General features: G+C 39.4%; 1 protein-coding gene across 2 annotated transcripts; it reads left to right on the top strand.

The window, feature by feature from the left end:
- The first annotated feature begins 447 nt into the window (after positions 1-447).
- On the top strand, positions 448-23,612 carry cerk (ceramide kinase). Of its 2 annotated transcripts, none has more exons than XM_088989227.1 (13): positions 448-662; positions 8,464-8,574; positions 9,371-9,493; positions 10,775-10,900; positions 11,434-11,500; positions 11,924-12,069; positions 13,544-13,618; positions 13,810-13,962; positions 15,263-15,368; positions 17,270-17,334; positions 20,289-20,491; positions 21,444-21,650; positions 21,744-23,612. In XM_088989227.1, exons 1-13 carry the CDS (start codon positions 521-523, stop codon positions 21,882-21,884), a joined length of 1,665 nt encoding a protein of 554 aa, XP_088845353.1. In that variant the 5' UTR covers positions 448-520; the 3' UTR covers positions 21,885-23,612. The 2 variants fall into 2 exon arrangements, with proteins under 2 accessions (XP_088845353.1, XP_088845354.1); XM_088989228.1 differs by having other exon boundaries at positions 21,444-21,637; positions 21,744-23,609.
- Positions 23,613-24,597: the final 985 nt, after the last annotated feature.

The raw sequence follows: 24,597 nt of genomic DNA, 5'->3' as shown, positions 1-24,597 counted from the left end.
ATTTCCCAATGGGATTACGACATGAAATAACAACAATACAAATATTGAGGTTGCCAGGTCATGTGAAAAAAATGGAATAAAAAAAACAAAACAAATGGAATGTTGTGTAAGTGTGAAGGCCCCCTACTGGCAGGTGCTTCGTGCCCTTGAGTCATGCGAGCTGATAGTGCTGATGTACAGAGTTTACTTGTCTGTCAAATCTACATAATGAATTCTCACTCTGTCCAGTTTCCTGAGACGATTTAAGTCAATAAACCAGTAAATAACCGCATGATAAAACATTATAGTTCATGCGTAGCGGGATAATACGCTTTCACGATACGATAGTGGTTCAACAAGCTGCATTCTTTGCACCGTGTCTACTTTTTTCTGTCTTCCTGGTGTGATTCATCTTTCACTTGTATGGAATCTTTGCGCCAAACGAGTTCCCCTGACAGCATGAGACAACACACACGCATACAAAAGCGCATGCACTTGAGTGCGTCATTTATGGTGGCGGCTGCAAAAAGTTGACTAAATAATGGAGAATCAGCATGCGTTGTTGTTATCGGAGCTTTTCCACAAGTACGGGCAAGTAGAGGTGACTCTTTATCGGGATTTTATTGCATGGAAGGATATTCGAAAGACACGGAGGAGAAGTTCTGGCAGCACTTCCCCAACAGGTAAGTTGCATCCCAAATAGACAGGATGACTGAATTCGTGACATTAACTATCCTGCACATTTATGATCGTTTTATACTTAAATACAAAATGGAGGAAAGGGGGGTCTGTTTTGAATCTATTGGATATGGAAAAAAAAAGAGTAGACACCCTGTTAAAATAAACTATTTTTTTGTTTTGTTCCACCATTATCGTTACTTTAAATGTATGACTACAAATATATATAGTAGAAGAGCTTAAGTTTATTTGGGTTTAAACAAGCAACTTATAATTGTAAAAGTCGTGTGCAGAGTCCCATCACGGGTCTGAACGTGATTGGTCCATTTTGATCACATCCCCTGTGTGAAGCCACATTGTTTATTTTTGACTCCCACTCTGCAAAATATTGAGTTATTTTTCCTAACACACATAAATTTATTATTTTTTTTGAACTGGAATGTGAACACTGTTTATATTTATCCCTCCATCCAGCCGTGCAGATGTAGATCTACGTAAGCAACCTACAGACACTCCCCTACTTACGTACAAGAGACGTTCCTACCAGTCGTTTGTAAGGTGAATTTGTCCGTAAGTTGCTTCAGTGCTATATTTTGTATGCAATGCATGTTTAAGGCTTATATATAAGTATTTTAAGGTTTATGTAAATATGTTTAAGGCTTGTATAAGAAACCTATATTGGTTTGTACTGAAAAATACACATTTAATAAAATATATGCTCTATAAAGATATGTACATGTACAACTGAGTTATTTGAGTTAGTTCCGGGTTGAGTGGACGCTGACGTATGTGGCTGCCGCTGCTCACCCACACAAAAACTGATCCTGTGATTGTAAAGTAACCTTGAGAGTTTTGAAAGGCACTTATAAATTAAATGTATTATTATACTACGTATGTTACTACAAAATTGTTCATATGTACCGTTCATAACTCAAATGTTTGTAAGTAGGGGAGTGTTTGTGCCGCAAAGCAAAATCTACAATAAACAGTTTTTGGGTCCCAAGTATCAAATGTTTTATATAATATTTTTTTCAGAAATATACAATTGTAATGTTTATTTTTGGTAACAGCTTATTAATTACAGACGATCCCCTACTTACGAGCATTCAAGTTACGAACTACAAATATTTTTGTAGTAACATATGTAGTATTCTCTCCAGTTGCATTTTATTTAATGTTTATTTTTCAGTACAAACCAATACAAGTTACTTATACAAGCCCTAAACATACTTATAGCTTCCTATCTATTTGAGTTACTTCCTGGTTGAGTGAACGCTGACACGTGTGGCTGCCGCTGCTCATCCACAGAAAAACGTATCATGTGACTGTAAAGTGACCTTGAGAGTTTTGAAAGGCACTTGTAAATGAAATATATTATTATTATATAAGCCTACATATATTCCATAGAAAATATAGCACTCAAGCAACTTACGAACAAATTCACCTTACGAACGGAATGTAACTTGTTCGTAAGTTGGGGAGCGTCTGTAATTAATTATTACATAAACTGTGAATAGTTATGATCATCTGTTTGTGCATTTGTGTGGATGAGGTGAGGGGCTGGGGGTGTGATGAAATCACAGCAACCATGGGTATTAGCTCCAGGGCTAATGTTTGCTAATGTTCCCCAGTCTAAGATCATTGCCGTGTATCCTGCGGGGTAATTATCATGAGCGCACTCTACTTGAAACCTGGCCATTGACCTTCTTCAAAGTGGTATCAAGCGGCCTTTTATATCCCGCTATAAACACGTTTGTTGTATTTTTATTTTTATTGAACCAATGTTCCAAGATGGCCACGTCAAAATGTCTCCCGGTGACTGTTGAGACGCGAGCGTGTCGCCAGAAACAAATTAAATCAAAATGTTTTTTTTTTCAAGACACGCCCATCATTTGTGGTATGCAAATGAAGCGTGGGAGGGATTGTTGTTATTGTCATATCAAATCTCCTCCCAAATGTATGTATGAAAGCAAGACTGGGTGATTGACGGGAAACCAAATACGAGTTGAACCGGACGGAGTCAAACAATTCCTCACAGATTGTATCACAGGGAAATCACGTCACGCATGTGACACGAGAGCCTCGCTATGTATGGCCTGCTTTTCATGTTTTTCCTCCAAACGTGCGTAAATGCCACCACGACTCATTAGGACTAGTCAACGTCACTTGTGCATCGCCACGGCGCTGTTGACATTTGACTGGATTTTCTTGGAATCAGAGAAGCTGTCAATCAAGGTGCAAAGGCGGGGAGAAGAGAAGTCATCTTGAGTTTGCAAAACACGCTCAAGTCAAAGGTTCGGCAATGGCGCTCCACGTCATATTTACAATTTCCAAATAAAGTTGGGAATGGCTGTGAATGAGTTAAAAGGTAAAGCTAAAGTTGATGTATCACTCTGAGTCATGGAGCAGCTATCAAAAATATTTTTGGGAGGGACTATGGCGCATTAAAATCAGATTTTTTATTTTTTATTTTTTTGGGGGGGGGAATGAAGAATGACCATATCGGTCAAATTGTTGATTTTCCAAATAAGAGTGTTAACTTAAATGGTTTCCCATGTCTTATTTTGAAGGGAAAAAAAGAACAGAATATTTCCGATATTTACTGAGTGTTTCGTTCATGTTAAAGTCTCAAAATGCCAAATTGATTATCAAACATGATTATCAAAGATCTTTGATAATTGTTGATTATTTGTTTCACTTGTAATGTTATTCAATGTATACAGTTCGCACTGACTAAACACTGCATTAAATTGTCTTTTTTTTTTTTTAATATATTGCCTGTCCACAGTTGCTTATTAAAACAAGAACAGTATTTTTCTTTTTTTCGTCATGGACCGCCGGCTTTAATAACATTGTTTGGCTCGGCACAGCCGTTATTTTGGCGTCAATTATCAGAACCGATGGAGCAGGTGGATCTGGAAAGGCTACTTTGTATCTTTCTTTCTCTTTCTCTCATCCCTTTGCACCCCGAACATCCCCTCTTCCCCCACGGCTAACCAGCTGTAGCTAAAGCACGGCACCGACGCTCCTGTGATACCTTCCGCCCCTTTTGCTTGTCCTCTCCGTCTCCATCTGTTTGCCTAACTAAGCGCCCGGTCGAGCAAACCCCGCACGTCGTTCCTGACAGTCCGCTGCCAAGCGTTACCGTTTGTAATCTAAAGTCGGCGCTCAATGCACAGACCTGTCTGTATGTTGAGAGATGGCCGCAGGGGGTTTGTGTGTGTGTGTGTGTGTGGGGAGGGGGGGGTGGAAACGACAGCTGGAGATTGGGTAAACTGCAGGTTGATACGGCATTACGGGATGGCAATATGGGTGCTTTCATTACCGTGATTATATTTATTTACCTGCTGCAGCTGGGGTCAATAGACAGAGGAGGGAAGCTAATTACGCAATGAATCAACGCAAAAGGGTGGAGACCTTCTGGCGAGGGGAAAGAAAGAAAAGGGGGGAAAAAAAACCACGCATAACTATCATCATCATTCACATTGAGTACGTTTTTGTTGTTGTTGACGTTACGGCAACGGAGGGTAATGGCGGCGACTGGGCTAATGTTTCCTGTAACTTGCAGAGGCTTGTCCTCTAAACACGCTGTTGTTGCCAACTTGCAGGAACGGGCAAAGGGATTACATAAACGGCTACTGTGTACAAGCAAGGCGGGGGCAAACAGGGCATGGGAGTGGAGTGGAATATGAATAAGGCTGCCATTTTGTTTTGTGTGTGTGTGTTAGGTTGAAGAAAGGTGAAGCCGAATCTGTGTTTGAAGTCAGATCCACGTTGGTGTAATAGATGAGACAAACCTCTTTTTTTTATATGCGCAGGAGGAATCTTGTCAGATGGGATGCCATTTTGGTTTTTGGTAAATCAGGAAGAGCAGGAACACACCTGAAGGAACCAAAAACATGACGCCATCAATTAAAATGCCCAAAAAAATGAATTTTAGAGGCCTTAAAAAGCTGACACTCGCTAAGCCGCCAGTCAGGTGACAGTCAAGACAATTATTATTATTATTATTATTACTATTATTATTTTATTTTTATTTTTTTTGGTTGATGATATTAACTCATTCAATGCCAGACAATGTACAAAAATGTTTTGTCATTGTCACTCCAATTCCAGCACCCACAATAAATTGAGTTTTAGGACTACATAAACTTTATATTCAGTGTAAGAAACCTTAGCTTTTCTTCTTTCATCAGAAAAAAAAGGTTAATTCCTAAATTATATGGCTCTGGTGTTATATGATCTTGAAATGGGGGCAGGTGTATAAAATACAATGGAATACATACGTAGTGGTTTATATAGCGCTTTAAAAACAACAGAAAGCTGGAACAAAGCGCTAACATGGAAAAAAGGGAAATGCTGCCCCCTTGTGGAAAAGGGGAAAAACATTGCCAGAGGTCATGGCTAGCGCTGTATCGGCACCCAAACAAGAAAAAAACAAAACCGAAACAAATTCGGGAAAGACGCTCTACGTCATATTTTCAAATCTTGAATACATTCGTGAATGGCGGCCATTTTGAAACCATGATTTACTTTTCTATGACTTTATTTTTTTGTCGATACATAAAAACACACCTGGGATTGAATGAAAAAAAACGAAACATATGAAAAAATACCCCAAGCTACCCTGCGCTCCCATCTTGGACTGCGATAATCTCTCCGCACTTCCCCACACACTCATCACAGCTCCTAAAAAGCTGACATTCGGCAGCGAGGCGACCTATTGAGCTCAAAAGCAACACGCTGAGCTCTGCGCGCTATGAATGGGCCACTCACTGTGGCCGAGTGCCATTACTAAGATCCCTTTTGGAGCACAAAAAAAGGCAAAGATGTCAGAGCCGAGCAGAGAGGATCTGGGCCTTGTATGGCCGAGGGGCTTAGCATGTAGCTTAGAGGACTTCACTCGGCTCAAAACTTCGCCAAAATATACATGTGGGGGGGGGGGGGGGTGACTTCTCTACAATATGTGTGTGTTTGATGGGATTATTGCCTGTGCAGATCCCAGTGTGTGTTTGTGTGTCAGGGGAACGCCATCTAGTTGAAATGACTTACCAGAGTCGTTGAAGTGACTGCAGGTCTTCGTGATGTTTGAGGTCACTTGTTGCTAGGCAGAAAGTATATATTAAAAAAAGCATTATCAGCAATATCGTAAACGTGATCACAATAAGCATGATAACATGGGTCGAGTCACCTTGACGTTTTTTTTTTAATCGGGATTATGAACTCATTCACTGCCAGACGATGCGGAGTAATGTGTCCACTCCTGTGCCAGGGTTTTTGTCATTCTCACTCAAATTGCAGTTTTAAGACTACATAAACATTCAATACAGCGTTAGAAACCTTAGATTATCTTCTTTCATCGAAAAAAAAAAGAGTTAATTCCTAAATTATATGGGTGTGGAGTTATCTGGGCTTGAAATGGGGGAAGATGTACAAAATGCAATGCAATACATACGTAGTACATATTGATTTATATAGCGCTTTAACAACAGCTGAAGCTGTAACAAAGCGCTAACATGCACTATCGCGGAAGGGGGAAAAAAATTGCCAGAGGTCTGACCAAGGCTTTATCGGCACCCAAGCATGAAAAACCAAAACCATTTTGAGTTGTGGTTTTCAATTCCCGAATTAATCAGAGAATGGCAGTAAATTGGATTGGATGTACCTTTATTCGTCTCGCAGTGGAGACATTGACATTTCACAGCAGCAAAATTATGAAAGGAAGAAGAAAGAAAGAAGTAGAAAAAGAAACTACAGGAGCTGCTTGAAAGACAGCCACTCTCGCGGCGCCATCTTGTCGTTAAAAAAAAAAAAAAAAAAAAAAAAAAACTAAATAACTATAAATGAGTTAATCATTGACGTCGTATTGATATGCTAGCATTAGATAACGTGTCGATTTTGTACGAGAACACGCGTGCGGTTATCGCTTCGAGGGGGTTTGCCGTATAAAGAGAAGAGTAATTGAGAGGAAGGTAATGGCATACACGGCGTCTGAGTGCCATTTACCTTTTGTTTAAATGGTTGAAGTGAATGTCATACAACCCCCCCCCGCCATTCCCCTTAAGACCCATCAGTCTTCGGCCTATTTGTCAAAATGTGAATATCGATGGCCGTGAAACGTATTCACGCCCGGCATACCGCATCATCTTTATTTGAAAACGAAATGAAATCCCATTCCTGGCCAGACTCCCCGGAGAGAAATAATATGTCGCGTCGCCCTGCCATCCATTTCGCCATATCAACTTCATGATTCGGCGAGGGGTTGGGGTTGGGGGGGAGGGAGACATAAATGCGCCGGCGACTCAAAGAGGTCAGTTCGAATGCATGTGCATGTCTTTTCCGCAAAGCAATTTTAAAAAAAATATTTATACATAGGTGGATAAATATAAAACCTATCCCAAAATCTATATGCAAATGAGCCTCCTTGTCTCTGTCAAGTGAAAACAAAAGTCTTTGAAATTGGACATAACATACAGCAGATGCGTGCTTTTTACAATTTGGCAAAATTAATGCGGTTAAAAAAAATGCCAGTCTAAAATGTATCTTAAAAAAATAATGAAAAAATAATATAAAAAGATGAGTAAATAGATAATAATTCATTATTAAATGTAATGTAATTAAAAATAAAATACAAGAAAGTAAAGTAATATAATACAAAATAGAAAATAGAAAATAAGTAAAAAATGGAAATTGGAAAATTAAAAATTAAAAATTAAAAATTAAAAATTAAAAATTAAAAATTAAAAATTAAAAATTAAAAATTAAAAATAGAAAATACAAAATGCACAGTACAAAATACAAAATAAAAACACAATAAATAAATAAATAAATAAATAAATAAATAAATAAAAAAATAAAAAAAAAAATTACAAATAAAAAATAAAATACAAATCCTGAAAGACCACATGCAGCCTGTCAAGTCGAACTTTACAAAGAAAAAAAAAAACCTTGACGCTCATCCATCTTTTCCCGTGTGACGAGTGTGTACTCATGATCGACAACGAGGCACTCTAGAGCAATGCATTTCTATGATCCATGTCGCCAAATAACTCGCTTCTATTAGCCCGCATACAACATGAACCATATTATAACACCCAATTGCAAAATGATGTGTCGCTTTTTTTGTCATTTGTACTTTCTTTCGCTTTGAATGAGTTTTTCGGGGCATCTGGCAAACTATTCCATCAAAGAATGAATTGGCTTTGCAACACCGCCCTTAATTACCACGCTCGCTTTCTTGCAAGTAGTACATTAGTCCTGATTAAATTCTTTGATGTAACCGCCAAGCTAGCCTTCTGTCCGACACGCTCTCCGTGGACCGGAGGAACCGGATCACGCTCTACTTTAAAAATATATATTTATTTTTTTTGAGGCTATCTAAACGATGCTCTTTTTTTTAAATCACAAATGGAGTTTTCTGAAAAGGAGCATCTTAAACGGCGTTCCCGAGGGAAAAACGGGATGCGGATACTTCACCAAAACACTCATTGGATCCCTCGGGACTCAGCGAGTTTATTTCCCTTGCGAAATAAAAGCTGCTACCTGGACATTTCATTGCTCTGGGCTCACCCATCCATTACTTTGTCGGCGTGGAAACCCCTTCGCCGATGAAGCGACAAAGCGCATGAGTGAAAAGGATGCCGCTTGTAATGAATATTTCTATTGCTTTCCAACGGAAGGTGGGAAGATGTTTCATATTCATCAAAATGGCCGCCCGCCCGCCCGCGTACGTGTGAACAAAGTACAAAACACATTACACACAGTGACGACAGTTGAATAATTGAGGATTATGGGATGTCTCCGCAGCTCACGGACATGCTGTTCACACGTCTGAAATTGTGGCGGTGCACAAGACGGACACCGGCGACCAATCAAAGGCAGCAAAGCACCTACAGCTCAACCCGCACGCGTTCACAGGTAAACCATATTATGACGTTATTTTGCTATCAGTTTCCGGAATTTTTAATTTTAAAGCAAAATCAATCGATCAATAAATAAACAATTATGTTCCGTTGGATTAGATTGTATTGGATTAGCCTTTAGTAGTCTCGCAGTGGAGAAATTTACATTTCACAACAACAAAATTATGAAAGCAAGAGGAAAGGAAAGGAAGAAGTAGAAAAATAACAAATACAGGAGCTGCTGTAAAGGCAGCCAATCTCGCGCCGCCATCTTGAAGTCAAAACAACAACAAATAAAAGTAAACAAATCATGTGACACAGAGTCATTCAATCTTCATCACTTTCTGCACCCTATTTTTGTCATGAAGCAGTTTTAGATGAAAGAGGAGAGAATCAAAGCGCCCTTTTCACTAGTGGATCAGGGACATCATGGTGAATTAGAATGTGCACGTCTGCTACGAGCTAAATGTTGAAAGCTAACACGAAGCTGTAGCGTCCATTGACAAAAAGTCTCATCTCCCGTTCCATGTAGATCCGCTTCAATTCCAAGCCGCGACATTTCCACATACGACCTTTCCGCTGAACAAAGCGGGGCTGTGAAAATGCTGCCGATTACAGGTGCAAAAAAAAGCACAATCGCCCCAGAGCTGTCTGGCAATGACAGTCAAATGTCGCAGACATTCCTCCAAAATCAAAAACAGTGCTGGCGAAAATGCGCAACCGCTCATTACAGTCTCCTCCTTGATGTAATTTGTGGCCAAAACTGCTGAAAAGGTTGACGATATTAACGTGTATATTTGGCTTGGATGCAGTTTTCTACGTGAGGCGGACGACGCAGCATCAGTGGCGATGCGACGACATCACCTTTTATTGTAACCATCCGGGACTCTGCCAGCTCTGGATTCAGACCATCGAGGATCAACTGGTAGCGCAGAGTACGTACCATTTCCCACGATTGTTTCTGGCGATCGTCAAGATGCTAAATTGCGACATTTTTTATTTTATTTAAAGTGCACTAAAGTGCTTAGGTTGGAAAACGTAGTGAAATATTGTCAATTTAGATGCCCTCTCTTTAGTAATTTAACTGAGCTACTTTAGCACTCTATCGTCCGGGAGCTTCACTTTGAGGACGACCGATCGTTCACGTTTCGTCCATTCGTTTGTCGCGGGTGACAAGTCTTGGCGCGGCGAGTACACAAAACGCTGACTGCGTTCCAGCGGCGTCATTACATTAGGAACCAGAACATCGAGGACATTTGGAATGTCTTTACTCGCATGATTGGATTGCGGCGATCCATTCGTTTTGCCAATGGCGTCGGGGTTTGTCGCGAACGGGCCCCATTTAGCAAATTCGGCGGAGGTGCTGGGTTTATCAGCGAATGATGCAGTGCCTTGCGATTGCTTCGCGCACCCTCTCAATCTTCCTCCCTCGCCGTTAGAAGCTTCTATCGTTAATGAAAACTTCATCAAGCTTGATGTCAAAGTGCACCAAAAAAAAAAATACAAATACAAAACGCGTGAACGTTGTTGTTCCGTTATATTTCACGCGACATGCATGACGAGCCTTCAAAAGCTAGCTATCTGGCTAATTAACTAGCTAGATAGCTATTAGCTATCAATTAGTTTGCTAGCTAGCTTTCTATCTATTTGAGTTACTTCCACAATTAGCGAGCTTTCTATCTATTTGCGCTTTATTTCTATCTATTTGCGATTTATAAGCGCTAAAGGCGCTTATAAATCAAATGTATTAGTATTGTTACTTCCACAATTAGCTAGCTAGCTCTCTATCTTTTTGAGTTACTGGCAGGTTGAGTGAACGCTGGCGCATGTGGATTATTATTATTATTATTATTATTATTATTATTATTATTATTATTATTATTATTATTATGAAAGAGAAACTAGCTAGCTACCTGACTGGCTAGCTAGCTATTTCCTATCTATTTGCTCTCTATTAGCTATCTGGCTGGCTATCTAGATGGCTACCTAGCTGGCTAGCTAGCTATTTGCCATCTATTATCTATCTGGCTGACTTTCTGGCTATATAGCTAGCTAGTTATCTATTAACTAGCTATTAGCTAGCTTTCTATCTGAGTTATTCCGAGTAGAGTGAACGCTGGCGCGAATGGCTGTCGCTGCTCACCCGCACAAAAAAAATCCTGTGTATTATTATTATTAATAAAATCTTAATACTTTCTACCCCCCCCCCCCTGCAGTCAATCGTCCCAAGAGCCTTCTGGTGTACATCAATCCATACGGCGGCAAGCGGGACGGGAAACACATTTACGATCAGAAGGTGGCGCCGTTGTTTTGCAGAGCCTCCATCGCCACGGATGTGATTGGTGAGTGGCTAGAACGAAGGTGTAACTTCAACATCGACTCTTCGGCAGCCCGCGAAGAGGCTTGCGGGAATATGATTGGGCTCCCGGCGACCATTCATCACGCCGGCACCTTTAATGGAGGTGCTGATAGCTGATAAGCTCGGGTATCCAAACACATCTATTATTCAATAAGTGTTTGCAGCGGCTACACGATTGACGGTCCATCAGGGTCTTTTATGTGCGTTGTTATTCGAAGGGCGCAGCGCAGATTTACAGTTGGGATTTTTAGTATTTCTTTTGTTTTTCTTGGCTCCGGGCTTCTTTTTTTAAAGGGGGTGGAAGGTGATAAACGAGACGGGAATTGGGTTTCCTTGTTGTTGCGGTTGGTGGTTACCGCCTCCCGCCACTTGAACCCCACCCCCCTCCCCGTACATCAATCTGTCCAGCGGGTGTCCAGTAAATACTTGAAATTGCGATCCTTTTTCTTGTCGGACGGTTATTGTCAACGGGCTAATGGGGGAAGAAAAAAACGACGACTTTATTTGCCTCCGTAGTTACAGAGCGGGCCAATCACGCTAGAGATCACTTGGAAACGGAAGCGGATCTGGATCAATACGACGGGTGAGTTTTTACGATCGTTTTGACAATCGAAATTGGACAATACTGTATGTCGACTTGACTCATTCACTGCCAGACGATGTGCAAAAATTGTCATTGTCACTCAAATTCGAGGACCCATATAATATTGAGTTTTAGGATGACATAAACATTCAATACAGCGCTAGAAACCTTAGACTCTCTTCTTTCATCAGAAAAAAAAGAGTTAATTGCTAAGTTAGATGGGTCTGCAGTTATCGGAGCTTGAAATGAGGGCAGATGTACAAAATACAATACATACTGTATTGACTTATATAGCACTTTAACAGCTGAAACTGTAACAAAGTGCAAACATTTGGGAATTCCAGATTAAATTCGGGAATGGCAGCGAATGAGTTAAAAAAAAGTTGTAGTCACCTCAAGCAGTTGTCCACCGAATGTATTTAGAGTGGTGTCCGTGGGCGGCGACGGGATGTTCAGCGAGATCCTCCACGGCTTGGTCGCCAGGACCCAGAAAGAACACGGCATTGACGCGAATCAACCAGACGCCCATTTAGCGCCGTGTTCCCTTCGCATCGGGATCATCCCTGCCGGTGAGCCTGCGGGGTGGATAGCAAACGTTGATTACCGTTGGGGTGTGAGCGACCCGGTACTGTTAGACAAGGGGAGAATCGGAATAGAATTTTGGAAATGTGAGCTGTCGTCATTACTTTGAATGTCATAGAATTGTGCTTTAGCTTGGCGCTAACAAACAATATGTGTATGGCTACTCAAAAAAATAACTTATCTCAAGGCATGACTGTACATTGCCCTCTAAAGTTAAATACAACCGAACTGGACCGAAAAGTAACAACATAATGCGGTGTTAATATATTTAAAGACGCTCCCCAACTTACGAACGAGATGCGGTCTAAAATGGACGTTTGTAATGTGAATTCGTCCGTAAGGTGAATTCGTTTGTAAGGTGAATTCGTTCATAAGTTGCTTCATGCGATATTTTGTATGTAATGTATGTTTAAGGCTTATATAAGTATGTTGAAGATTTATTGGATTGGATTTGCCTTTATTAGCCTCGCAGTGGAGAAATTTACATTTCACAGCAGCAAAAATATGAAAGAAATGAAAGTATACAAGTATGTTTAAGGCTTGTATGAGCAACTTGTATTGATTTTTACTGAAAAAAAAAAATCAACATTTAATAAAATATATGCTCTATAAAGATATGTACTTGTACAACTAGAGAGAATACTACATATGTTACTAGGAAAATGTTTGTATGTACCGTTGTTTGTAACTTGAATGTTTGTAAGTAGGGGAGCGTCTGTAATTAGTAAACTGTTACCAAAAATATACACATTCTAATTTATTTTTTTCCAAAAAAATGAGGTGAAACATTTGATGCTTCAGCACAATAAAAATTGAAACGTATATATATATATTAGAGATATGTACATCTGGAGAGAATACTACATATGTTACTACAAAAATATTCCTATGTACCATTGTTCATAACTCGAATGTTCGTAAGTAGGGGAGCATCTGTACTAGCTTTCATGTACCACTAGAGGGAGCGCTTGAATCACAAAAAGAGCAGCACTGGGGGCAAAAATGGCCGACGCACGTTATCTAGGGGGCCAAATATTATGCGTTAAAATACAACAAAAATGACGAGTTTATATTTTGTTCATATGTATCAACTACTATTTTCACACGTACTATTTTTGCTACGTTTTTAACGGGTGACAAAAACCGAGGCATGTTTAACCATACCCAAGAGGCCTTTTTCGAACATAATGCAACAAAGTATTTGGAGGGTACGTTTGCTTTTCAAGTGAACATATGGCTGCTACTCTTAATATCGGAGAAGGAATGGGTCTTTAGGGGCTTGTCGACTTGGGTAGTTATCTTAAATGTACCCTGAACGTTTGACTCGGACAGCTTGGGATATGTTTGAACGCTTGGAAAAAAAAAGGCAATTATAAAACGTGAATTGAGGTACTAAAACTAATATACTCCATTAGCATAACGTTGCTACTGACAATGTATATGTTGACGTGTCATTAACAGGCTCCACGGATTGCATTTGCTTTGCTACAGTGGGAACCAACGATCCGGTGACGTCCGCTTTGCACATCATTGTCGGTAGGTGTTCTATTTTCAGTATATATATATATATATATATATATATATATATATATATATATATATATATATATATATATATATATATATATATATATATATATATATATATATATATATATATATATATACATGTATAGATATATTTTTTGTATTTAAGAACCAAGAATGGATTGTGGTTGTCTTAACAGGTGACTCGCAACCCATGGACGTATCGTCAGTGCACCACAACGACACATTCCTCCGATATTCCGTTTCGTTGCTGGGTTACGGATTCTACGCCGACATCCAGACGGACAGCGAGAGGCAGCGATGGTTGGGCCCCGCTCGATATGACTTGTCGGGTAATGAAAATCGCATTCGCCGCCATGTATGAGCTTGAAAGCCAAGCGTTCTTACGCAATCTTAGTGACAATATTGCGTAGCAAAATAACACAAGAAATGCCCTTTTTTTAGTTTAAGACTTAGCGATAGGTAAAAATATGTTAGTCATACGCAAATGTAAATAAAATGAAACATGTATTTTTTAAAGTAGTTTATTTTTTCAAAATAAAATTAAACAAAAATATTATTAGTAGTAGTCGTAGTAGTTACGTATTTATTGATGTATTTGTTTGCATGTGTATTTATTTATGTATGTATTTGTTTATGTGTTCATTTATATTTTTACGTTGAAATGTATAGATATGTATAGTGTATAATAATTTCTATACATATACATGGATATTTTATTTGTAAAAATAAGAACGAAATTACATAGCTAGAAGTCCTGAAAAGTATGATTTTGTTGTTGTTAATGAAAAATAATAACCAACACCCTCACCCAAAAAAAGCAAAGCAGGGTCCAAATACATGTTTTTTATGTCGTTTTTCTTTCTAAATAAAATCAACCAAAAAAAGCAAAGCAGGGTCCAAATGAATACAGATATTTTATGTGTTTTTTTTCTAAATAAAATCAAAGAAAAAGTATTATTATTATTATTATTATTATAAGTAGTAGTATTATTTATTTATTTATTTATTTATTTATTTATTTATTTACACACTTATTTGCGTATGTATTTATGTATGCATTTATGTATTTAGTTAGTTATTTTTTGTTTATGCATTAATTTATATTTTTACTTTAAAATTTATTGATATTTTTACTAATAAATAACAACTAAATTATATGGCTAGAAGTAATGAAAAGTAAGAATTTTCATGTTGAAAAAAAAACAAAGTAGAGTCCAAATGAATACATTCCCACTAGATTCGGATGATCAATAAGACCACCGCATGCAAAATGGAATATACGTAGTCCGCTATTCAAAAGCAGCAGACACTAACTGGGCGGGCGGGCTTCTACTTCATGTTTGGCCATGAGACAAATTCAAATTGTTCTACAAGAAAGCAACAATTTGGATCCCAAGAGTAGAACTCGCCATCCTTTTATGCACATCAAGCCATAAGTGAGTGATTCCAAAGCGCATCCCTGGATGCTAAAGGCAACGCGGTCGCTCATGCTATTGTCATTTAGTCGACAGAAGAAGAAGAAGGCCAGCGCAATTAGTGCCCTCCAAATTGTCTTCTCAGGTCTAAACAAAGCAGACAGAAGAGTATTGGCAGCAATTCTCAAGGCTCGCTTGGTCTTTTTGTTTTCAGGGGTAAAGACCTTTCTGAGTCACAACTATTATGAAGGCACCGTCTCTTTCGTGGCGGCTGACGACGACGTGGGCGACCCTCGGGACAAGGAGCAGTGTCGCGCCGGGTAAATGAAGCAGCCCAAAAAGAAAACACATTACGAGAGAAGACAGATCCGACGAGGGACTTCTTGCTTTTCATGCCGAATCTTAATAGCTCAATATGGCCAGGTTTGGTTTTCCATCATATTAACTCATTCACTGCTCGACCGTGTGCACTCCGGTGCCAGGGTTTTTGTCATTTTGACTCAAATTGCAGGAATATTGAGTTTTAGGACGACATAAACATTCAATGCAGCGTAAGAAACCTTAGACTCTCTTCTTTGATAAAAAAAAAAAAAAAAAATCAGTTAATTCCTAAATTATATGGGTCTGGAGTTATCTGAGCTTGAAATGGGGGCAGCTATACAAAATACAATGCATACATTGATTTATAGAGCACGTTAACAGCTGAAGCTGTAACAAAGCGCTAATATGGACAAAAGGCAAATGCTGGCCCCTCGCGGAAGGGAAAAAACATTGCCAGAGGTCTGACCAGTGCTTTATTGGCACCCCCTGCAAGAAAAACAAAAACCCGAACAAATTTGGGAATGGCTTTAATAACATCTAAAGCTATAACAAAGCACTAAAATTGAGAAAAAGGGAATTGCTTCCCCCTTGTGGAAGTAAAAACACATGGCCAGAGGCCAAGGCCAGCGCTTTATTGGCACCCAAACAAGAAATCGGAAATAGCGCTCTTCGTCATATTTTCAATTCCCGAATAAATTTGTGAATGGCAGTGAATTAGTTAACAACAGCTGAATCTGTAGCAAAGTGCTAACATGGACAAAAGGCAAATACTGCCCCCTTTTGGAAGGGGAAAAACATTGCTAGATGTCTGACCAGCACTTTATCGGCACCCCCTCACAAGAAAAACCCAAACAAATTCGGGCGCTCCATGTCACGCTTTTCAATTCCTGAATACATTTAGGAATGGCGGCGAATGAGTTAAAAGTTAAATGGGATTTTTTATATTTTATGTGTGTTAAATTTAAGAAGAAGAAGAGTCTGGCAGTGAATGAGTTAAAATCGGGAAAAAAATCGGGAAAAAATCTAGATGGCTAGCTATCTATTAGCCATCTATCTCTATAGATTGCTATTTTTTAGCTATATAGCTACCTAGCTATTTGAGTCAAGAAACACTAGCTATCTAGCTGGCTAGCTAGCTATTAGCCATTTATCGATCTAGCTTGCTATTTTTTTTTAGCTATATAGCTACCTAGCTATTTGAGTCAAGAAACATTAGCTATCTAGCTGGCTAGCTAGCTATCTATTAGCCAGCTATGTATTGGCTGGCTATCTAGCTTGCTATTTATTACCTATATAGCTAGCTACATAGCTATTTGAGTCAGGAAACATTATCTAGCTAGCTAACTATCTATTAGCTGTCTAGCTATCTATTAGCTAGATAGCTAGCTAGCTTTCTATCTATTTGAGTTACTTCCGGGTTGAGTGAACGCTGGCGCGTGTGGCTGCTCACCCACAGAAAAACTTTATCCTGTGACTTTAAAGTGACCTTGAGAGTTTTGAAAGGCACTTATAAATGAAATGGATTATTATTATTATTATTAAAATGGAAATTTTGCATGTTTACACCCATCTGCATCATCATACTTTGACTTTTCTGACATTTCCGCTGTATTAATGAGAAACCACATAGCTTGTACGCAACAGTGAACCTGCACTACAATAAATTATAAGCTTGAATTAGTTTAATTATTTATTTTGATCCTGATCCAACCCTGGCATATGGCGCCTCCGGTATCTGTAAGGGGGCGGGGTTGATCAGTAAATCCTCCACGTAACCCCCCCCCCCCCCACCCCCCAACGCGTCTCAGGCGAATAAAGCATCAGTTAGGCTTGTTAAAGCCTTGAATGTGACAGCGACGCGGAGCGACAAATGTAAAACCAGGTCACGCTTGTGTTGCAGGTGTCGTGTCTGCCAGCGCAAGACCTCGTTACGGGAGCCGCGCCATGACGACCCGTCGCGCAAAGGTAAAGCTTTTTCCACGCTTGGAATAATAGATGAAAACTAAGCGGCTTCATTATTCGCTTGTTTGTCTATTTTGTACAGCCCTTTTCTTTGACGTTTCGAGTCGCGTGGTGAGAGAAACCCGCCAGATGACAGGATGAGACGCCGTGGTGCTGTTTTGACGGGGAAAAAAGTTTCCGGAAAACAAAAAGAAATAAATAAATAAACCAAAAAAAAATCGTTGTGAGGCGTTATGAACCGAGACAGATCCCAAACTTTTACTTTTACGACATTATTTCAACAGATTAACTCATTCGCTGCCATTTCCGAATTTATTCGGGAATTGAAAAGTGTCAATTTGTTCGGGTTTTTTTTTTTCCATGTGGGGTGCCGATAAAGCGCTGGTCAGACCTCTGCCAATGTTTTTTTTTTTTCCGTCCCACAAGGGGGAACCATTTGCCTTTTGTCCATGTTAGTGCTTTGGTACATCTTCAGCTGTTGTTAAAGCACTATATAAAATCAATACTTTGTACAGCTGCCCCCATTTCAATCTCAGATAACTCCAGACCCATATAACTTAGGAATTAACTCTTTTTTTTCCCTGATGAAAGAAGAGAGTCTAAGGTTTCTTACACTGTATTGAAATGTTTATGTCGTCCTAAAACTCAATATTCTGTGGGTCCTGCAATTTGAGTTAAAATTACAAAAACCCTGGCACACGAGTGGACACATTTTTGTCTGGCAGTGAGTGAGTTAACAAAAATTTAACACTTTTAAGTAATTAATAATGCATAAAATTATCAATTTGGACACTACAAATATTGATATGTGGGTGTGGCTGACATTTGTAATATCCTGTGGGATGCTTCCAATTGAGCCGGATGAATACTGCCTAGCAACAAGTGACTCACAAGGAGACAAATTATATAAGTGCAAAATATATAAGGTTCCTATTTCATTTTTTTGACAATAATAATTTAATGACAGTATAAAGGTGAGCTTTTATTTTGGAATGTTATCCACCATATTTACGGTTTAAAATCAAAACATGAATTAATTAGCATACATTTACGATCCCGCGGCTGTGCCTAGCTAATAACTATACGAATAAAATACTCTTTTTTTTTGCGTTGAGGCTTCAGGGAAATCTCGGAAAATTGCAAACTCTATGAGGCACCAAAAACTAATTTAGCTTCAAAAATTGTATTCCCCATTTCCGCTTTTAAACTTTAAATAGAACGATTCTGTACGGAGAGCCTCGGCGGGCATCGTTGTCATCGACGTGTTTATCACCTCGCAAAGGCCGTTTGTAGGAGCGACTTTAATGAATCGTCTGGAAGTCTGCGATCGCTTCTTCTGCGCCGCGATAAGCGCCGCTGACAATTGAACGAAAAAATATACGAGATAAAAAAAAATAAAGGATGGATTCTCAGAGGAACGTCAATCAAACGGAGCTCATTCTTTCAGGTGGTCCACTTGTTTCTGTGATGTAGTTGGCGCCAATTGGCAACATAAATATGAATAAAACAGTTGAATTCACGATATTATGGCCAATCCAGATTTAACGGCATCAACGGACCGAAATTTCTCCTACAGTGACATTGATACTGAAAGTACTTCTTCAATAATCCGGAATAATTATGGTGTCAAGATGTTAAAAATGTGATTTAACTAATGGTTAAGCCCCGTGGGTTCCTTGTTATATTCCCGCAAATGCGTTTTTAGTGAAGCTGTCAGATTGATTCCGCAAAAAGACGCCTCATTAAATTGTCAGGAAATGGAAAGAGCTTCAGGAAAAGCTGAACAAGAGCCAACAAAGCGATGCCTTCAAGGATTTTTGTTTTTTATCGTTATTCCGAGCGGTGTTGGTTCTAGGTTGAATGAATCATTTTGCGATACCACCGCCAGTTAACTTAGGGTACCAAAATAAACTCAAAATTATACAGCGACATTCCCAAATTTGTTTGGGTTTTGTTTTTTTCTTGTTTGGGCGCAGATAAAGCGCTGGCCATGGCCTCTGGCAATTGTTTTTCCTTTCCACAAGGGGGCAGCATTTCCCTTTTTCCATATTTGCGCTTTGTTACAGCGTTAGCTTTTAAAGCGCTATATAAATCACTATGTATTATATTGTATTTTGTACATCAGCCCCCATTTCAAACTCAGATAACTCCAGACCCATATAACTTAGGAATTAACTATTTTTTCTGATTAAAGAAGATAGTCGAAGGTTTCTTACGCTGTATTGAAAGTTTATGTTGTCCTAAAAGTCAATATTCTGTGGGTCCTGGAATTCGAGTGATAATGACAAAAACCCTGGCACTGACAAAAAAAAAATCTTATCCTGTGCCTGTAAAGTGTCCTTGAGAGTTTTGAAAAGCACTTATAAATACAATTCATTATTATTATTATTATTATTATTATTATTAGTAGTAGTAGTAGTAGTAGTAGTAGTAGTAGTAGTAGTAGTAGTAGTAGTATTAGCATCATTATCATCATTAGCATCATGATCATCATTAGTATCGTCATTATTATTAGTATCGTCATTGTTATGAGTATCGCTAGCATTATTATTATCGTTAGCATTATTATTATCATCGTTATTATTATTCATTATTAGTATTAGTATTAGTATAGCTAGCTTTCTATTTGAGTTACTTCCAGGTTGAGTGAACGCTGGCGCGTGTGGCTACCGCTGCTCACCCACAGCACCTATCCTCTGACTGTAAAGTGACCTTGAGAGTTTTGAAAGGCGCTTATACATGAAATGTATTATTATTATTATTATTATTATTATTATTATTATTATTATTATTGCACACCATCTAGCAGTGAATGAGTTAATCTCTTCCTGTTGATGGCGTCACAGTGCCGTCTAGTGGCCTTGTGGTGAATTGCAGATAATTACAACTAAGTCTATAATCAGTTGGACAAAACTATTGTCATTATTTTTTGTTCCCCTCCCCCACTCCCCGTTTAGTCAGTGAGACTTGGACCGAGATACAGGGGAAATTCATCGCCATCAACGCCGCCAACATGAGCTGCGCGTGTCCCCGAAGTCCCCAAGGCCTGTCGCCGTCGGCCCACTTGGCCGACGGCACCGCCGACCTCATCCTGGTGCGCAAATGTTCCCGCTTGGACTTTTTCAAGCACCTCCTACGCCATACCAACAAAGAAGACCAGGTAGCTTCCTGTCAATCAAAAGGGCGGTACACTCAAGGTCAAATGCCTGTTGTAAATGGTGATTAGTCACGAGGAAGTGGATCTCTGTCAAATGTGCTTAAAAGTCATGACAAAGTTAAAGAGCAAAATCAATATTTGGGTGCGCATCGAAGCCGATACGTTCGCAACGAATGTCACCATCTGCAGGATCTCGCCGCACTGCGGACAAGCGGAGGCTAACAATTCACTTCATACGAGAAGCCATGTTCGGGCGGGCGGAGGAAAACAAAGCACTAAGCGTATTCATGGCCTTGTCACAAAGACTTTTAGGCGCGGCGTCCGGCGTGAATGCAAACTGCCAGACGGCGGTCATAAAAGGGGGAGCGAGATGTTCAAATAAACGGCTGTCATTCGGGTATTTCGGGACGGGGTGACGGAGAAGGAGATGAGAGACAAAAATGGCATCCTGTGAAGTTGGACAAAATTGTTTGCGGGACCTTTCGCCGACACTGACTGAGACGAAAACCGAGATTGACAAAATAATGTGTTCTTCTCAACACCCCCCCCCCCCCTCTAGACCCCTCGCCAACACGGCCCCACTGATGCTGATTTGCTTTAATTCTCCTCAATCTTGCCTCCCTGTTGTTTTTATAAACGAGTAGCTAATGGGAAAAAAACTTTTCATTAAAGGAATCACCAGGGATGTGTTATCACATAATGGGAGTTAAATTAAGGTTTTTGTTTTTGTTTTACGGCATCTCAGCTTTCACTTAAAGTGCAAGTCCTCTGAAAGCAATCCCAAATGAGTCAGGTATCAAAATGGCCATTTTCGGAAGGAAAAATGAGCCTGGCTAGAGAAAAAAAATGGGTCCATTTGGGTCAAAACGGCAAGTGTTTTTAGCACTACCTAGTGGCCAGGAGTGGAATGACCTCATTTTCCTTCTCTAAAAGCCAACTTCGAACACATCCGCAGTTCGACCACTCCTTCGTGGAGGTCCACCGGGTGCGCAAGTTCCGCTTCCAGCCCCGCCACGGTGAGCCCGAGTCGCCGGAGGACCTGAGCGGGACCCGGAAGGAAGCGGATCAGGGTCCAGTTTGCTCCCGGGTCACCGGCAGCCATTGGACGTGCGACGGTGAGATCCTGCCTCACGTCGCCATCCAAGTCAGGTGCGAATCTCGGGTAATAAGATCGAGGCTGGGCGACATGATTCACGCCCTATTGTATCCTGGCGACCAACCGTCGACCCCCTTCCACCCGCTGTGTTCCCCGCAGTGTCCAGTGCCAGCTGATCCGAGTATTTGCCCGTGGTATCGAAGAGAAGAACCACAACCAGACTCCAGTGTGGCTTCTGGAGGCAGCGGCGCAGAAAGCTGCGGGCTGAAAGCGAAAAGGGAGGTGCTTGGGTGCCGATAAAGCACTGGCCGTGGCCTCTGACTTTTCCACAAGGGGGCAACATTTCCCTTTTTTTCGCATGTTAGCGCTTTGTTCCACCCTCAACTGTTGCTAAAGCACTATATAAGTCAATATACGGGTAACATCCGACTTACGACACAATTCCGTTCCGACGAAACGGTCGTAAGTCAAAATGGTTGTAAGTCGAAATCCATTCAAAATGTTGAATAGAGACTCAGATGCTAAAGGGCATGCAAACTCCCCCCGTATTGTTCCATCACACGGTCGATTGCTGTGCGAGAGGGAGATGCTGGCTGCCTAGCCAAAATTGTCCTACGCGCGCTAGCGCGTAGCGGTGCCAGGCGTAGAATTATTTATTTTTTAATAGGGTCTGGAGGTCATGGTCGTAAGTACAGGTGGTCATAAGTTGGATGTTACCTGTCTATCTATTCTTTTGCATTTTGTACATCTGCCCCCCTTTCAAGCTCAGATAACTCCAGACCCATATAACTTAGGAATTAACTCTTTTCTCCTGATAAAAGAAGAGCGTCTATGGTTTCTTACGCTGAATTGAATGTTGATGTAGTCCCAAAACGCAATATTTTGTGGCTCCTAGAATTTGAGTGACAATGACAAAAACCCAGGCACAAGAGTAGATGCATTTTTTTGCACATCGTCTGGCAGTTGAATGCGTTAAAAGATTCATTTCTGTTAATGAAGACATATTTGATTGGAATGGAAAGTCTTGAAAAGAGCCCATCTTATCAAAAACAGACCCCACTCCCTCCCCTTACAAATGACATATTTTGGATAATAAGGAAAAGTGGTTGCTAAGTGCTACTCCCACACACCCGCGCCTCGTATGAAATGACCTCGAATATGATATATTTTGTTTTTTTTTTTGCTGTTATTAGAGACCCCACTAGATGTCAAGCAGGTCTTGCTGTCTCTGTGGAAAGGTCCCGGTCGATTTGTGCCTATTTTTTTGAAGTTGGTGATGTTATTTATGCTGTAATGGGCGTCTTTATGTCACGTGACAACCCGTTTATAAATAAAAAACTCCAAGCAAAATACAAGTGCTGTTATATCTTCTTCTCATCATAAAAAAAAAAAACATGTTTCTCCAATCCGAAGTTGAAGAGGAGATATATCGCGTAGCGGACACGTCATTAGGTAGGCTAGCTAAATAGAGAAACGGGAGAAAAGTAGTACACGAAGCAAATTGGAAACATCCCGGCCGGCCTCATTAAATGTGTCATTATGCGGAATCCGAGTGTAAATTTTAGTTGACAGTGGAAAGAGATGCTAGGGGGGGTCGCATTGATCGCAAGGGGCTCCCTGAGAGAGATCTACAGTGGATCAATGATGCTGTAAGAGTCCATCTTCTCAGTCGGGGGTGGGGGTGTGTGTGCAAGTGGCTCTTCATAGCGCCCTCCGTCAATCTCTCAAACGCTATAATGCAGTTGCACGTGCTAAAGGTCACACTAGAGAGATGAGACCTGCTATTTTTATTTCTTCCTTTGCGTTCGAACGGCGTTGACATTTCAGCTTACCAGAAGTCCACTTGGGACTGGAGAAGAGGACGAAATGATTGCGTTTGCAATTTGGAGGAATCAAAAGGGAATGGTAGTTTTTTTTTTAACTTTGGTGGTATTTTGCCCAAATCACAGCGCCGCCATGCCTCAAATGACATTTAGCAGGATATCTCAAATATGATATTTATTTCTTCATGTATTCATTCATTCATGTTTTGTGTGTTTATTTATTTATTTATGTTTTGTATATGTATATGTTTATCTATTCGTTTATGTATTTATTTATTTAATATGTATTTTATTTATTTATCTACCAATTTGTGTATTTATGTGTTTATTTATTTATCTATCTATCTATTTATTAATTAATAATTTATTTGTTTATTTATTTATCATTGTGTTATTTTATTTATTTGTTTATAGATGTGTCTATTTGTATGTTTATATATTTATCAGTTTATGTATTTGTTTATTTGTTTGTTTGTTTGTATATTAATCATTTTATTTATTTACATATTTGTATTTGTATTTATTTGTTTATATATTGATCGTGTTATCCTTTTAATTATTTATTTACTTATGTTTTTGTTTGTGTATTTATTTATTTGTTATTTTAAGTATTTATTGATTTTGTATTTATCTCTTTATGGTTTGTGTATTTATTTATTCATTTATGTATTTATTAATTTGTCTGCATTTTTGTTCATGTAATTATTTATTTATCCATGTGTGTATTTATTTATTTACTTTTATTTATTTATCCATTTATGTCTCAATGCATTTATTTATGTATTTATTGTTCATTTATTTATGTATTTATTGTTCATTTATTTATGTATTTATTTATCCATTGTTTGTCTATCCATTTATTTATTTATTTATTTGTTTATTGTTCATTTATTTATGTATTTATGTATCCATTTATGTATTTGTCTATCCATTTATTTTTTTTAATTATTTATCAATTTACCCATTCATCAATTTATATATGTATGTATTTATGTATGTATTTATTTATTGCGATTGCAAGCGTGAAAGCCATGATTGATTTGGGGGCCCAAAAATGTCGAAATGCGGTCAAGGTGCTTGAAGCAGCTCGGGGTGGGGTCAAAGTGAGCTCCCGAATGCCCATAAGCGAGTGAGCGCGCAGCGAGAAGAAGTCATTACCTCAGCTAGTGCGTTGTTAGCAAACATAGAGA

Source organism: Hippocampus bargibanti, linkage group LG22, assembly GCF_051943395.1.
Source record: "Hippocampus bargibanti isolate YZ-2025 linkage group LG22, ASM5194339v1, whole genome shotgun sequence".
NCBI lineage: Eukaryota > Metazoa > Chordata > Actinopteri > Syngnathiformes > Syngnathidae > Hippocampus > Hippocampus bargibanti.
This window is presented reverse-complemented; position numbering and strand designations above follow the sequence as displayed.

Bases quoted from the DNA above. Each gene is read 5' to 3' on its own strand.
- cerk (XM_088989227.1), top strand. From the start codon at position 521: ATGGAGAATCAGCATGCGTTGTTGTTATCGGAGCTTTTCCACAAGTAC. The intron at 9,494-10,774 runs GTACGTACCATT...CCCCCCCTGCAG, and splicing joins GGATCAACTGGTAGCGCAGA to TCAATCGTCCCAAGAGCCTT. The intron at 15,369-17,269 runs GTAAATGAAGCA...CTTGTGTTGCAG, and splicing joins AAGGAGCAGTGTCGCGCCGG to GTGTCGTGTCTGCCAGCGCA.